Below are 17,249 nucleotides of genomic sequence, written 5' to 3'. Positions count from 1 at the left end.
TATATATATATATATATATATATATATATATATATATATATATATATATATATATATATATATATATAAAGTTTCGATAATTTTTGATATATTAAAGATGAAAAGTTGAAACTTTTTAAACGCATTTTTCTTAAATTTAAATAATACAATAAATAACCGATTCAAACTCAAAATGAATAAAATTAACATGAGTAGGCCTAAAAACTTCTATTATTTGTCAAAGGCAGAAGATAATTTGCACGTTACCGAAAACAAAATACATTTAAAATGTTTTTACTTATTTCTTGTTGAAAATGTAGCTACTAGATATATGAAAGGGGAACTCCTCCCCCTTGCACTTCAACTATAGCACAAGTATGTGGTGCCCTTTTTAATACTAACAAAAGCTTGGAGGGAGATGTGAACTTTTCTCAAGCCCATGCATATTCTAAATGCATCTAGTCAAAATTTTGAGACAATTATTTTCTTCAGCATAGTAGAACGGTTCAGCAACTATGTCCTTAGAGATATTAGGAATGTCACTCCAAAAATTATGCCAGTTGCCCATTATGCTTTAAAACTGGATTTTTCTTTAAAACAAATCAAAAGGCAATATGTTTATGGTTGCCAATAAGACACCTCAGCAATATATCGAGAACAACTGAGGGCCTTAAGTTGAAAAATTTAGGGCTATTACTATTTCTGTAAGAAAATACGTTTGGAATATTTTCGCCTTTCTTACTTTCATTAATGAAAAATTATTAAGACCTTAAGTTAGAAACGTCAGCATATGTCAATTAAACTGAAAATCCACTGCCATTTGTTTTTATGTTTTTTTTTTCAGTAAAGCACAATTGTGTTTTGGGGTTGAGAAGGCATAGGGTTTATTAGCCGTACTCGGGTTAGTTTTTCCTTGTTTTAGTTTTACTCCGCTATTTGTTGTAATTTCTGTTCGTTTTGAGTTTAAGTTATTTATTGATAATTATTTGTGGTAGTTTTTCACTTGGAAGATTATTTGACTTTATTTTTATTCATTCTTGGATTAATGGAGCTCTTTACTTTCCTTTGAAAAACTTGTCTTGTGGAAAAAGTTTTTTACATTAATCAATTAATTAATATCAATTCAAATTATGCCAAGTGTAATTTATTTATTGATTCTTTATTATGTACTTCATTTATATTGTTTCTTTTCTTATGTTATTTATCATTTTGTATATATATATATATATATATATATATATATATATATATATATATATATATATATATATATATATATTTTCTGAATCATATATTATTCTGTTAATATAGCTGATTAGCTAGTAATTCCATGAACTATGAGTATAGCATAATATTTTACTAGTGTTTGTGTGAATTTGTATTTATATTTATTTTTAAATGTTTTTATTTATAACATTTATATGTATATTTATACATCTATATATTATGTATTTCATGCATATACACATACTCTCCTGGACTTAGATAATGATGATACTTTAGGCATCCTAGATATAAGTGTGAGCAAAATGAATAGACTTTTAGAGGTTTTGTAAGTTCAGGGTGGTAGAATAGGTTTGAAAATTAACGTTATGAAGACTAAGTCACTAAGGATAGGAATAAGTGAGGAGGAAAAGGTGACGTTGAGTAACAAAAACATTGAACAGGTGGGCAGCTTCAATTACATTGGCAATATTATTAGTAAACAAAGTGAGAGCAGTGAATATGTTAAAAGTAGAATAACCAAGGCTCAGGGTGTTTTTGCACAATTAAAAAATGTTTGGGAGAATAGAAAGATAAGTGTGCAAACCAAGATTAGAATATTGGAAGCTAAAATGATGACAGTCGTCAAATACGGCTCTGAATCATTTGTGCTCCAATAAGTGGATGAAGATTTACTAGATGTTTTCCAGAAAAATCTCTTACGGATTGTACTAGTGTCCTGGCTGAATGATCGTATTTCAAACAGTAGGCTGTAAGAAAAGTCTAGTTCAATCCCGCTTTCTAGGAATATAATGAAAGAAAGCTTGAGCTGGTTAGGGCAAGTTCTGTGGATGAAGGATGAGAGATTGCTGAAGATTGTTCCTTTTGGAAATCCGTCTAGGACTAAACAGAAAGCAGGTCGTCTTTGTCTTGGTTGGGAGGATATCAAATAAAGATTTAAAGAAAACAGAAACTTCTCGGGAGGGTGTAAAGAGGGAGGTTCTGAATAGATCGGGATGGAAGGGGAGCATGCGTAGCTGTGTTAACCCCAAATGGCTCGGTGCTGTGGTGAGTTGTTAGAAGTAGTAGTAGTAGTATACATAGGCTATATATGTATATATCTATATATACATTTATTCATAGTATATAAATAATCGCTGTTAGTGAATAATGGACAGCCTAAAACAAACACGAAATAAGATGAATGACCAAACAAAACTTATACTAATGGCTTTTACTAAAAAAGTATAGATCTAGCCAAAATTGACAAAAAATTCAAAAGAACAGCCACGTCAATTCAATTCAATTCAATTCGTTTATTAACAAAAACAACAAATCACACACTATAAACTAACTAAACCCTAAGAGAGCACTGCCCGTAACGGGTGACAGTATTCATTCAATCATCACGAATAGAAATATAAGGTAAGAAAAGAAAAGAAAAGAAGAAGAAGGGAAAGAAAAGAAAACAAACGTAAATTAATAAAACAAAACATAGAGAACTATCGGTAAAAGAAATTAGGATCTAATTCAATATTTTCCATTAAGAAGCTTTGAGTCTTACTTTTGAACTCTGGTAGGGTATTAGCATTTCTCAAAGTGTTTGGCAAATAATTTCATATTTTCGGTCCGGTAAAATTGATTGAAAAACCAGATGACGTGAAACGTCTCGTTACTGTAACTAGTTGCGATGCATGCCGAGTATCATGTTGGTGGATTTCATTATTCCTTCGAAAAGCTGACATAAACGACTCAGGTGCTGTATTTGGGCTTACTTTACATAAAATTTCGTCAATCTTTTTTTCTCAAAGTCGAGCCACATTTAATATCTTAAGTGTTATTAAAAACGCCTTCAAGCTTGCAAATTGCACGTATAGCTTTATTCTGAAGAACTTGAACTTGCGTCCATTCTGACTTATAATTTGAAGCCCAAATGCTTATTCCATATAAAAGATATGAGTGGAATAGACTAAAATATAGGATCAGTAATATTTTATGGGGAAAAATAAATTTCAGTCTATGGAGAATACCAACAGCTCTTGACAGCTTCATACAAAGAAATTGAATGTGGATTGCCCAATCCAGCTTTTCATCAATTATTATACCTAAATATTTAATGTGGTCAACTCTTTTAATTTCTTCGAGGTCTGCCGTATTTATCTTGCTGTCGTAAACTGGGTCATTTCCATGTCTAAAAACGATATACTTCGTCTTTTTTGTATTAAGAGAAAGCAACCGCTCTTCAAAGAATTCAGTTGCTGGCTGGAGGCAAACTTCAGCGTTTGTAATTAGTTGCTTACGGTTTTATGTGTTAGAAATATTACTGTGTCGTCCGCAAAATTTATTATATATGCAAAGGGGATATCAGCCGAAAGTTCATTCACATAAATTAAAAAAAGTAATGGTCCAAGAACTGATCCCTGGGGCACCCCACAAGTTACATCGAATGAATCTGATAAGATACCATTAGCAAGTATTTTACAACGTCTGTTTGTTACATATGCCCGAATCCATTCAAGAACCGCCGACTTTATCCCATATCCTTCTAATGGTTCAAGAAGGATGTCAAAATGAACGCAATCAAAAGCTTTTGTTAAATCTAGAAAATCGCCAGAGAATATAAACCATCATCTCGCGCCGCTTTTATATTCATTATAAGATCCCTAATTGCGAGTTCAGTGCATCTGTTTTTCCCAAATCCATATTGTTTATCAGAAACAATGTTATTAGCTTCAAAGTATTCATATAGTCTTTTTGCAGCAAGCTTTTCATATATTTTCGAAAAAATTGGAAGTAAGCTGATTGGTCGACAGTTATCAATTACTGTTGGGTCTCCTCCTTTAAAAAGTGGGCTTAATTTGGATTCTTTTAGTTTAGTAGGAAAAATACCTTCTTCAAGGCTTCTGTTTATAAGGACCGTAAGAGACTCAATGATTGCTGGTTGTGGTTTTTGTATTAGTTGCAAATTTAGTCCATCTAGGCCCGTTGACTTTGTCCCTTTAATTTCACAAATGCATTTTTTTACTTTTTCACATGTAACAGATGGAAATTTTTGCATTTCTGCCTTTGTCTCTTGTTTCTTTAGTTTTGGAGGTGTTACCTGTGTCATTAGTTTTCTTTTTGATTTTGCATTCGACAGTTTGTATTTTATTTTTTGTCCCATATTTACAAAAAATGAACCAAGAAGACTAGAAATTTTTTCCGGTGATTTTGTTGATTCTTTTTCGCTTACTAGTTCTTTTATATGATGTATTTTTTCCGATTTATTTGGATCGATGAACGAATTAATTATTTGCCAAGTTTTCTTGGGATTGCCATTTGCATTTTTAAAACTATTTGGAAAATGTATTTCCTTTGCATTTCTTTTTAGCTGGTTTAACTTATTTCTATATTCTTTAATGGCGACAATCCTCTTTATACGGATCATATAAATATTGTTTATAAAGAGTTTTGCGGTTGTTAACAGAAACGAGAAGTCCCCGCGTCATCCATAGCTTTCTGGGCAAATGCTTACGCTTTGGCTCCTTCAACACAGGACAGTGGTAATTATAACTGCTAGTAATTAAATCAATTAATGCCGAATACGCTGAATCTGAATCAACGTGGGCTTGAAAAAAATCTTTCCACTAAAAACAATTTAAGCTTAGTACCAGATCCACAATATTTTTTTCTGACTCATCTCAACGATTAAGCCTGTAATTCGGTTCTGACTTTATCCTACTTTTACCCGTCACTACATCCGTGAACCTAGCAAAATGATCTGATGTTTGAGATAATAGCACTTCTACGAACTGTCTAACAATATTTTGGTGAGAAACAAATATATTATCAATCAGAGCCGCGGACGTTGGGGTTACCCTTGTGGGTATTCGGACTATAGGCAGGTAGCCATATGACATACAGTTTTGAAGAAATAACAGATTTTTGTTATTTTTTAACGATAGTAGATCCATATTAAAATCCCCAAGCCTTATTACCGGGTACTGATGACACTTCAGCTTTGACAAAAGCTTTTCTAGTTCATCCATAAATATTTCCGTATCACCTGACGGGCTATGATATACCAACACCATTAGAATTTCCTGATGACTTAATTTTACTTTGAGACAGAATGACTCAAATATTCCTTCAACACGAACATTAAAATCAGGTATTAGCGAATAATCAAGTCCTTGTCGCACATAATACGCTAGGCCACCTTTCCTTAGCTTTTCACGGTTTAATACTTCTAACAAGAAACCCGTAATATCAAGCATTTTCTTATCTATACTGTCTGTAAGGAACGTTTCTGTCAGTGCTAGAACATCAAACTGATTATTTCTACTAACAACTTCAGATATTTCATCACATGCTGTCTGCAAAGACTGACAATTTAAGTGACCAAACCTTAAGTCCGACTTATTTACCTTTGTCGAGCTTTCACTAGCGTATCTGCATGATATAATATCTACCAATAATTCACTTTGTTCTTTGTCATCACCACCTAGCGTTGTATTTATCAGAGAATCCAGGCACAGGGGAGTTTTTTCAAGCTGTTCTAGTCGATTCATCTGTATAACGCACTAAATAAACTATTTAATTAATTACTGACCAAATGCAATTACTCCCTGTCTTGTTACATTACTGGTTGAGAAGGATCGGGTAATGCAATTATGTCATCGATATTCGTAATTCGCTTTGCGGTTGACCCGATTTTGGTCATGATTTTCCGTCTACTGTCCAAACATTCCGATTTCCAACTTTGTCTTTAGTAGCATTGAAGAGGTCTAGCCTCGCTTTAGTCAAAGACTCAGAAATAAAGAGACCTGTTCCTTTTTAATTTTTTTCTTTCATCCAGCACTCTTTTTGCCAACAAAACTGTTCTGAAACTCACCTCAAAAGATGTCCCTCTCTCCTTTATCTCGTTGCCAATCTTTCGGCAACGAGATAACATCACTTATATCGGCTATGCTGAGGTCACTAATTTCCAGCTTTTTTTTCACAATGTTCAAAAAATTTGATGACACAGTTTGTGAGGCAGAAACCTCTTTTACGCCATGTATGACCAGCTTTGTTGCCTTTGCTTCCTGTTTCAAAGAGTCAATCTCACAGCATGGCGAATTGACTGACTTTTCGTAGGTCTAGATCATTTTTTCAATTCGCAGTAATAACTTATGGTATAGTTCAAACTTCATGCCGTATTCGATCTTTAAACTGTCGTGGACAGCTTGAGGGATTTTTTCAATCTGAAAAGTCGTAATTCCTGGCATACTGTCCTTTAGTTTTTCTACTTGTTTTGTGATTTCAGCAGAAACCGATGTGCTGATATTGGCTTGATCGAACGCTATCTTGAGCGTTATTTGATCAAGCGATTCTCGAAGCGAAGTTGCGTTACTCGAGACAGTTCCACCAAGATCCAGATTTTGAAGCACTTCTTTTAGTGCTTTTGCCACTGCGGGACTTTTGTCGGTTTTGGCCGCTTCATAACCAGCATCGTATTCCATTAGGGACCCAGCAGTAACAATTGCGTGTTCATTTTTACCTCCGTAGCAGAGTACTTGGTACTTAACTTCACCGTCCTTAATTGGTATAACTTTTAGTATCTTCACGGGCCAGCTTTTGTAGTGTGTAAATCTGCAAAACACTGTTTCACCGATTGTAAACATCAGTGGGCGGGGACAGAAACTATAACTGACTGTATCTCGATACTCAAAGTTTGATTATAGTCCAAAAATACGGTAAATGACTTATCTTATTCGAGGTCTTTAATTAATTCTATATATAATCCTTTTTCCACCACTGGTTCAGATTCAGTCTTTTTACAATATTCACTTTAATCTGTTGCGTAAAACTGAAATCACTATTCGAAATATAATCCTTTTTCAAAACTTTGAGAAAATGCGTGTATATGGACCAAATCTGTAAGTTTTTGAGGTTTTCCACAAGTTTCTCCATTTAATAGGATGACTTGTGCCTATCCTATTGGTTGATGAATAGCTCTGCAATTCCTAACAACCACTAGTTTTACGAGGTAGGCTTACCTAGTATAGTATATTTTATGTCCACTTTGAGTTTTAATTTTGCTCCAATTGAAAATCTTTAATTTTCTATCAATTAAAAAACAGTTTTGAAAAAATCAACTGAAAAATCTATTGAAAAAATGTTTTATTACTTTAAAAAGTAGAGATGTGACAAAAAAGTAATCTTTAGTGTAAAGAGCGTGGCGTTTTTGAGGGGACAGCCCCTTCCATACTTTGAATAATTTCTGCTCGTTTTAAGCTTTAATATTGCTTCTTATTTTCAGTTGAAAAAACTTGTTTCTCTTATTTACTTTTGGATCTTTTTTTAAAATAATGCCAGGAAATCTGGCTACTCTTCCACTGGAAAATCTCTCCTCCCCAAGGATTTATTCTCTAGACAATTCACTCCAATTAAAAATTTACCCTGGACAATTTCCCTTAACATGTCCATCCGTAGAATGGAGTATGTAATGAGAAAGCAAGACATCAGAAGAATTTTGTACAGAATTTTCGGTAAATTCCCCCAGTGTAAAATTTCCCCCGAAACTTCCTTCCCCGTTAAAAATTATCCCCGTGAAAAATCACACTCTTAGAAACCCCCCCCCCTTTTGAAAAATGTATTCATACATCCCAATAGCAAATAGCCTACTATACATAAACAATAGGAAAAACTTTTAACTTAAAGACCTTTCCCCAGGGGCTGTGGGGGTCCTGATATCTCCAAAAGCATATTTATTTGAACTTTTTACTATGCCAAAACAAATACCTATTTTAAGATTTGGATGGGAAGATTTTGAGAATAAAGGAGCGTGGGAGAGGCCTGGTTGCCCTTCAATTTTCTTAGTCAGTTAAAAAGATCACTAGAACTTCTAATTTCCTTTTGAATCAGCTCGTTTACGTTATTCTAAGACCACTGGGTCGATAAGATCACCCCTGGGAAAAACAAACAAACAAAAAAACACGCATCCTTGATCATTTTCTTAGCAAAAAATACAAAATTCCAAATTTTTTCAGAGAGGCGCTTGAAATTTCTACAGTAGGGTTATCTGATACGCTGAATCTGATTTTGTACGAAAATAATTATGTTACTATGTTTGGAAAAAGCTCGAATGACTAATTCTTTTAATGCATTTTTACCAAAGTTCCTTCTTTTGGCCTGTAAGTTATTATTTGGAATATTTTACTTCTGTCCCGTAAATCTATTGATATCAAAATTCCGTTGATAGAGTTTCAGTTACTATGGATTTGCTTGGCTCCTTATTTACAGTTAGTTACAGCGAACTGTTTGATTTAAAGCAAGTTAAAGAAAGAGCAAAAGGGTCTTGAATCTTACTAAACAAATAAAATCTGTTTCTCTGTTGAACAAAGATAGTTAATATACAAGCCTATGAAGTAAGTTTAGGTTCCTGTCTTTGTTTGACAGAGAAATAGAAATTTTATTTGTTTAGTGTGATTCAAAAACCATTTGCTGTTTCAACTTGCTTAAAATCAAATTTTAAACCAAGAAAATAAATATGTATTATTCAACATACTATAATTAATTTTAACTCGTTAATAGTTGTATTTATATTTCAGGCTCCAATATGTGAACATGCTTTTTGTAAAATTTGTATATCGCAGTGGTTGAACACAAATCAATCGTGTCCACTTGACAGAGAACATTTAACCATGAGTGATTTGAGGCCTGTGTCAAGGATTTTGCAATATTTCCTTTCGAGGTATTTGGCTTTTTTCTTTTATGTAGAATATGAAAGCTCGTGTGATTTTAAAATGAAAACCATGGGCATATGCGTTCAATCGGAGCTTTTTAAACATATTTTTAGAGATGTTTAAAGTATAAAGAAACAGTTTAATTTGTGGTAAAGAAAATTGAAGTTTTGAGCAGTTAGATCAATACCTAGGTTTTAATGGACTAGATTTTAGAAGAATTTAGAAGGAACTTAAGGTTATATTTAAAAGATTATTGCTAAAAGCCGAAATAACCTTTTTCTTTGATTAATTTTAAAAAAATTCTCCAAAAAATGAAAAAATTGAAGTTTCATTTAAAAAATTATTGCTAAGAAATGGAAGAGCTTTTATTTGTTTTATTCCTTGATTAGGTTAAAAACTTTCTCCACAAAATTAGTTTTTCAAAGAAAAGTAAAGAGCTCCATTAAATCAGAAATTAGCAGAAATAAATTCAAATAATCTTATAAACGTACACCTACCACAAATAGCCATGAATAAATAAACATAAGTCAAAATGAACAAGAATTACGATAAATAACCAAGCCTTATTCAGAACTGACAACAATTAATATAAGTAGGACTGACCCCTCGCCCTATTTTCTGAAGACAAGAACAAGATTTGTAGTCTACTAAAAACAATCTTTATATCGATATTCCTGTTTCTCATAATACCGAAAAGCAAATATCATAACCAAGATTATTGAAAAAAACGCAAATGAATATGGGTTACCAGTTTAACGCACATATACAATATTTATTACTTAATTTCTTAATGATTTTGTAGCTACTAAGTGAAAATCATTTAATGTTTATTTTATTTTCAGTAAAATGCAAATTATGTTCGGGAAATCAAAACTAATTGGTATTGTCAGCCTCATTAATCTTCGTTTCTGCTCGTTTCGATTTTGACTCTATTGTTCATAAAACTTTCTGTTCGTTTTGGGTTTCATTATTTATTTACTGATATTTTTGTATTTTTTGACTTTATTTCTACTCATTTTGGTCTAATATAGCTCTTCACTTTTCTTCGACAAATCCTTTCGTGAAAAAAAAAAGTTTTCAGTTTGTTTCTATTTGTTTCCAATTGAAACAGCCTTTTTCACTGAAAAAGAAGTATAATTTAATTTTTTTGGTTTGGGACCTATAGTTTGCCTCACTATGTATATTTAGATAAAATTTTAAAAACATACTTCAATTTTGAAAATCTAGGCACACAAAGAATTGTTGAAATTAGTTTCATGCATCATCAAGATTTTTTGAAAAATATCGCAAACAATTTTTTCTTAAGGAGCTCTCTTTATAGAATAAACTGTTTTAAAATTTCCAAAGATTTTTGCCTTTATACATTTAGTAGCAGTAGTATCATCAGTAATAGCAGTAGCAGTAGAATTAGCAGAAGCCTTATCTTTTGTTGCAATTATAGCAACAAAAATTGTAATAGAAGCAGCAGCAGTGGCAGTGCAGTAGCAGCAGAAGTAGTAAAGTATGATGCAAATATTACTTCTTTGTCAGTCAAACATCTCCCACATCAAGGCTGTAATTTTCAATTTCCATTTAATTTCCATTTAATATATATTGACTATATATTGACTATTGACCATCTGAATGCAAACGACGTTTTGAGATTCAGTTAACCTTCCTCCTTAGCATTCCCTGAAAACGTCACCTTCATACACTTAGCTTTGGTTATAATAGTAGTTATTATAATCCTTATATTGGTAGCAAGCCGTTTTTCAGGGGGTATCTAGTTCTCCCTGGATGATTCCAATCGAATTTTCACTGGATTACTCTCCCTGGGTTTTGTTTCTAAGACTTAGGAACAAGTCTTGTTTCTAAGAAATGTTTGTTTGTAAAGATACGGCATATAATATTGTGAGATAAGGTGTTTCTAGGAGATGGTATTGACTCTTATAGTGAATATCAGCTTCACCGCTTTTATGTGGTTCCACGCGATCTGAGCTCCTGGAAACTGATCCCCAAGCAACCTAACCCTGGCAGCCAATAGTATAACATTAGGCAACGCAGAAAGAACGCCTGAGAATCTAAAAATTATAACCTGAACCTCATTATATATACTCTAAACCTCATTTGCAGTCTCCAACAGGCACAAAGTCGGGTTGCTCCTTACTACAGTTCGTTACCACGAACTGTTTGACAAATAATTTAAAATATTTTTAACCATCAACTTAAAATCAGTAAACAATAACTGAATAGTCAAAATAAAATAAAATATAACTAACGAACTAAAGCAGCCGGCAATCCAAATATTAGTTTTAGTCGTCAAAACAAAAATCAAACAGTTCGTGGTAACGAACTGTAGTAAGGTGCGACCCGGCTCAATAGAAACCAAAACTCTAAAAAATGACATTTTGATACCAATAGCTACATCAAAAGAATCGCATTTTAATGCTGATTTTAAATATATAAATTTCATCAAGTTTAATCTTACGCAACAAAAGTTACGAGCCTGAGAAAATTTGCATCATTTTAGAAAATAGGGGGAAACATCCCCCAAAAGTCATAGAATCTCAAAGAATCTTAAATTACACCATCAGATTCAGCGTATCAGAGAACCCTACTGTAGAAGTTTCAAGCTCCTATCAACAAAAATGTGGAATTTTGTATTTTTTGCCAGAAGGCAGATCACGGATGCGTGTTTATTTGTTTTTGTTTTGTTTTTTCCTTAGGGGAAATCGTATCGACCCAGTTGTCCTAGCATATTGCGAGAGGGCTCATTCTAACAGAAATGAAAAGTTCTAGTGCCCTTTTTAAGTGACCTAAAAAATTGGAGGGCCCCTAGGCCCCCTCCCACGCTAATTATTTTCCAAAAGTCAACGAATCAAAATTCTGAGATAGCCATTTTATTCAGCGTAGTCGGAAAACCTTATAACTATGTCTTTGGAGACGACTTACTCCTCCACAGTCCCCGTGGGAGGGGCTACAAGTTACAAACTTTGACCAGTGCTTACATATAGTAATGGTTATTGGAAAGTGAACAGGTGTTTTCAGGAGGATTTTTTTGGTTGGGGGAGCGGTTGAGAAGAGGGGGATATACTGGGGGAACTTTCCATCAAGGAATTTGTTATGGGGGAAGAAAATTTCCATGAAGGGAGTGCAGGATTTACTAGCATTATTTCAAAAAAAAAAAACAATGAAAAAATAAATATGAAAATTTTTTTTCAGCTATAAGTAAGGAGCAGCATTAAAACTTAAAAAGACAGAAATTATTACCCATATGAGGGGCTCACCTCCCCCTAATACCTAGCTCTTTACGCTAAAGTATTTTTAGTAATGTCAACTATTTATTCTACGGCTTTTGTGATTCAGGGGTCATTCTTAAAAAATTGGGACAAAATTTAAGATTTAGTGTAAAGAGAGAGGTACTGACGAGGGGGCAAACCCTGTCATATGTGTAATAAAAACATCAGAATAAAAAATTCTTTACGTAAGCTAATTTATAAGTTACGTATATCTTTTACTAATAAAAAGATTCGTAAGAAATTAAAAGTTCTAGTTGCCTTTTTAATTAACCAAAAAATTGGAGGGCAACTAGGCTTCCTCCCCCGCTCTTTTTTCTCAAATCATTCGATCAAAATTATGAGAAAGCCATTTAGCCAAAAAAAAATATGCAAATTTCGTTTTAATTATTCCTCTGCGGCGAGCCAAAATCAAAACATGCATTGATTCAAAAACGTTCAGAAATTAAATAAAAAAAACATGTTTTTTCAACTGAAAGTAAGGAGCAACATTAAAACTTAAAACGAACAGAAATTACTTCGTATATGAAAGGAGCTGCTTCCTCATCAACGCCCCGCTCTTTACGCTACAGTTTTTTTACTTTTTAAAAAAGAAGAGTTGAGAGGAAGAGTCAAACTTTAGCGTAAAGAGCGGGGCGTTGATGAGGAAGCAGCCCCTTTCATATACGAAGTAATTTCTGTTCGTTTTAAGTTTTAATGTTGCTCCTTACTTTCAGTTGAAAAAACTCATTTTTTTTTATTTAATACATGTGCAATCCATCCTCAACAGTTAAGAGAGAATTTGAAATAAATCCAATCGTCTACTTAAAATCAGTACACAATAACTGACTAGTCAAAATATAATAAAGCAAACGAACTAAAGCTGTAGCTATTCTTGCTTAATAGCAGTAACATTTACAAATAGCACATTTAAAACTTTACAAATAAGAGAATAAAGCTTTTTAAATATCTGTTTCGAGACACATTGATTGGCTTTATACGAGGCACAGCTTCTGCTACTGCTCTGGCGGGTCTTTCTCGATGAGGTTTGAAATCAGGGTGTAGCATAGATCGAAGGGATGTGCTGTTTAACACCCCTGTACCAAAAGCAAGTGATAGTTTTTGTCGATGGGTAGCTAGGGTCTCTAGGCCAAACTGTTCAAGGAGGGCACAGTATGGGACTTTGGACGCTTTTGAAATTACCAACAATGCTCGAAATTGAACTTTCTCAAGTGCGTCTGACTGTTCCTGCGTTAGGCCCTAATGCCAAACGGGGTAAAAGGCTTTAGGTCAATGGCCATCAGATTAATCCTGCGTTCAGGCTTATCGAGATATTTGAGAACTGTATCCAACATACTTACCAGATAATGGGCAGTGGAAGTTTTGGGTATGTTTCCAAACTGTCTAGGATCAATAAACTCAATTACTTGCTTCTTTAACCAAGCCACCAAAAAACTCTCATAAGCTTTGCTAAACACGGGAATTATTGTAATTGGTCTAATTCCAAAAAACAATCATTTGGTGCTTCTTTTCTTGGGATTAGTGTAACATACCCTTTTTTCCAAATGGATAAGTTATCACCAGACTTGGTTATTAGATTAAAAATATGGGCCAAAGGGAAATATAATCTGTCAAGGAACGCTTTAATTAAATCTACCGGGATATCAACCGGAGTTGCACTAGTTCTTTTCAGAACAGTTAACTTTTGTTTTACTTCATTTGGCTATATAATAGGGAAATCACCAAAATTAAGTTGAGGATTTGGTATTTCATCTTTTAGTAGAGGAGAGATCCACCCAACTTTGAGTTGGGTGGAGAGGGAAGGGGGGAATATATGTGAGAGAATTAGGGAGGGTATGTAAAAATCCGGCCTTTGGTAAGCGGGAGAAGTTGGACTCATCCGACACAGATCCAGAGGAACTGAGTTGTAATGATCTTGGTACAAGGGGCTACGAACTGAAATTTTGCTCGAAAGGGATGGGACCTCTCTCTAAAATCAATCCCCGCTTTTTGTCTAATTCTTTGTACTACCATCGTATCCTTGCGAAGGTTTATCTCATGGCCTAGAGAGAATCCTACTAAAGGATTTTGGGGTGAAAACATGATACTTGTCACAACCGAAACAACGACCCCACATAAAACCAGAAAAAACTGAAACATGGCCAAACAAGAACGAACTCTTATTGCAAGAATGCATTAGAAAATATTCACAAAACTGGAGCCGATTCCATGTTCTTCCGTGGTTACATTTTGCAATTAAAATATCTTTGCAAACTGATTTCGTTTTCTTATTTTCAATTGCACGCTGATCACCTTTTTTTCCAGCTAATTTTTCCATTTCCTCCACTTTCATTTGCCACAAGTTTCTCATAAGCAGTTTCTATATCTTCATAAGATTTTGCAGTAAACTTATTAGTCTTTAAAACAGAAGTGTCATTATCCTCTTTCAAATTCAGCTTACAACTAAAAGCCGTTAAATTATTCCTGTATTCGGGGGCTTGATTCTCTACCATAGTAAAAGAGGATTTGTTTGTGGGATTTTTGTCTTCATGAATAATTTATGTAATTTCAACATTATTAAATTAACCTTTCCGGTCCATATCATTGCTAATCACTGGGTTTTTCACAGGTTCAAACGTACTTGACCTCTCAAATGAATTCACAAAGGGTAATATACTGTTTTCTGAATTTTTGATTTTCACTTGATTGACTTCATTATTCTTTTTTATATTTGTTTTGAGTTGCAAAAAGGGCTTCGGAAATAACGATCGAAATATAGCTTAATAAATCTTCAAGTCTGTCTGTTAATGGCTTAAGAATTTTGAGATTTGTCTGGCAAGAAAAAAGCTTAACACAGGTATTTGGATACGTTAAATTTTCACTGGCAGCATATGAAAAAGGTTTTGTCTGAACTGATGCCTCACGTGAGCATGTACGCAATTTTTTAATGGTGGTGTTGAGTATTGGATGGGTTGACGGAAGAAAAGGTCTTGCCCTCAGTTTGAGAAGAAACTTCGAGGGGGGACATCTCTTCTTGTTGTAAATAGGGAGAGGCTGGAATCAACTTCTGCAAAGAGGGGAGCACCGGCAATTTAAGCTCTTTTTAGATATTAAGCATCATAGCTCTTAAATTAGGAGAACGAAGGGTACGTGGTGAAGATAAAAAAGGTGAATTGAAAGAATTTATCCGATTGATTGGCATTTTCTTAGAGAAGCAGTCAGGACAACACCAAATCTCACTCCAATTAGCTGTATCAATTCTGGCACACTTTTTCACTCCTGCATGAAACGAGAAATTGTACCCTCAATATTTCACAGAGTTTCAAAAGTCTCTCTGCTTACATTCAGGACAAACTAGTTTTTCTCAAACCATTGTTTTTAAGAGGTTAATTGCCCGGCTGAAGAACTTAACTCAACAACAAGACTAGATCCTCACACGCTGGATCCTAGATGAAGACCGAACGTTACTTAGATGATGACTTTGTTACTTGTATACTACCAATATTTACTTCCGAAGCTTCCAAAACTATTCATTTAATATACACAAATTTGGTTAAGTGGATATCCAAGTTATTTCTGTACTTGAGAGATCCATCATTTGTTTTCAAATCAATTAGTAAAAATTTGTGATACTTTTTGCCGCGTTAACGTAGTTGATAAATTTTTGATCAAGTTGATCAAGTCAGATGCATGATTTTGTCGGATTCTATCTATTTCTTTTGGATTACAAACTTGGAAATGCAAAATAGTTAATATTTAATCGTATAATCTTAGTTGTATCAAAATAGCCCAGAGAAATATAAATTATTGATGCATTTTGTTTTTTACCTCTCACCAATAAATATTCAACTTTTTCTGATCTTTTCTGTTACAAAATCGTCAAAGATAAGTAAAGTTTAAATCTTGGGATCTTGGTCATCTAAATTAATGATATCACTTTCATCATTACTCGCAAAAAAAGATCCATTTAAGATTTTATTCCAAGACATTTATGTTAATCATTTCATCGTTATATTTATCTTCTCCTAGATCTTTAGCATACAGATAATTTTTTTAAGTATAGGTAATCATAAATCAAGTTCAAGAGTAAATTGGTTTAACCACATCCAAACCTACCACAAATCAATAGTCAAAACGTCTCTCTCTCTCTCTCTTTCTCTCTCTCTCTCTCTCTCTCTCTCTAAATGTATGTATTATATATATATATATATATATATATATATATATATATATATATATATATATATATATATATTTATATATATATATATATATATATATATATATATATATATATATATATATGTATATATACATCAAAATATATCTATACATTCCAAATATGAACCAACATTTTTTTATAGACTAACCTTGACTTGCAACAACCAAATACACGGATGCCCTGCCATTCTAGCACAGGAAGAACTCGAGACACATCTTTTGGAATGTAGCTTCGATCCTAAGAGACTTGTTAGTTGTAACTCTGGATGTGGAATTACAATAAGCTTTGGTGAGCTTGCAAACCATAATTGTGTGCAAAGTTTAAGGCTCGAGATGAAAGAGACTTCCGAAATTCTCTTTGGACTGATAGATGCCGAAACAGAAAATAAAAACAAAATGTCAGAGATAGAATCAAAATTGGCAGGGTTCCAGTTAGAAATTGGTGACAAAATGTCAAATCTAGTTGAAAAACTGGGAAGCGGTATTAATACTAATCTAGTTAAAAGATTGGAAAGAGTCGAAAAAGAAACAGAAGACAAAATGTCAAAGATGCATAATATTAATGCTAATCTAGTTAAAGAATTGGAAAGAGTCAAAAAAGCAAATAAAGATGAAATGTCAAAGATACTTGGTATTAATGCTAATCTAGTCAAAAAATTGGAAAGAGTCGAAAAAGGAAATGAAGACAAAATGTTAATGATTGAATCGAAATTGGAATTACTTCAGGCGGAAATGGCAAAAATTCGAATATCCAAGTCTAATTCATTTCATGTAGAGAGTGCTACACTAAAACAGGTAAAGACAAATTTTGAAAAATATTTAATATTGATCTTGGAGAAGAAACCTTAGTTGTTTTACTTTCTTCAGTTCCTATTTTAATAAC

General features: G+C 33.3%; 2 protein-coding genes across 7 annotated transcripts in view; one reads left to right on the top strand and one right to left on the bottom strand.

Annotated features, from left to right (window-relative positions):
- LOC136037674 (methionine synthase reductase-like) overlaps nt 1-17,249 on the bottom strand; it is a gene marked incomplete at its 3' end in the record, with an annotated part of 463,030 nt that overhangs the window by 371,164 nt on the left and 74,617 nt on the right.
- LOC136037670 (uncharacterized) overlaps nt 1-17,249 on the top strand; it is a 55,307-nt gene that overhangs the window by 13,814 nt on the left and 24,244 nt on the right. For 5 of the 6 annotated variants that reach the window (XM_065720399.1, XM_065720403.1, XM_065720400.1 and 2 more), the window contains 2 exons: nt 8,757-8,899; nt 16,510-17,161. In XM_065720399.1, the coding sequence (XP_065576471.1) occupies nt 8,757-8,899; nt 16,510-17,161 (795 nt within the window). The remainder of the gene's footprint in view (nt 1-8,756; nt 8,900-16,509; nt 17,162-17,249) is intronic. The other variant, XR_010620010.1, reaches the window with a different exon arrangement.

This window comes from Artemia franciscana, chromosome 17, assembly GCF_032884065.1.
Source record: "Artemia franciscana chromosome 17, ASM3288406v1, whole genome shotgun sequence".
NCBI classification, from domain to species: domain Eukaryota; kingdom Metazoa; phylum Arthropoda; class Branchiopoda; order Anostraca; family Artemiidae; genus Artemia; species Artemia franciscana.
This window is presented reverse-complemented; position numbering and strand designations above follow the sequence as displayed.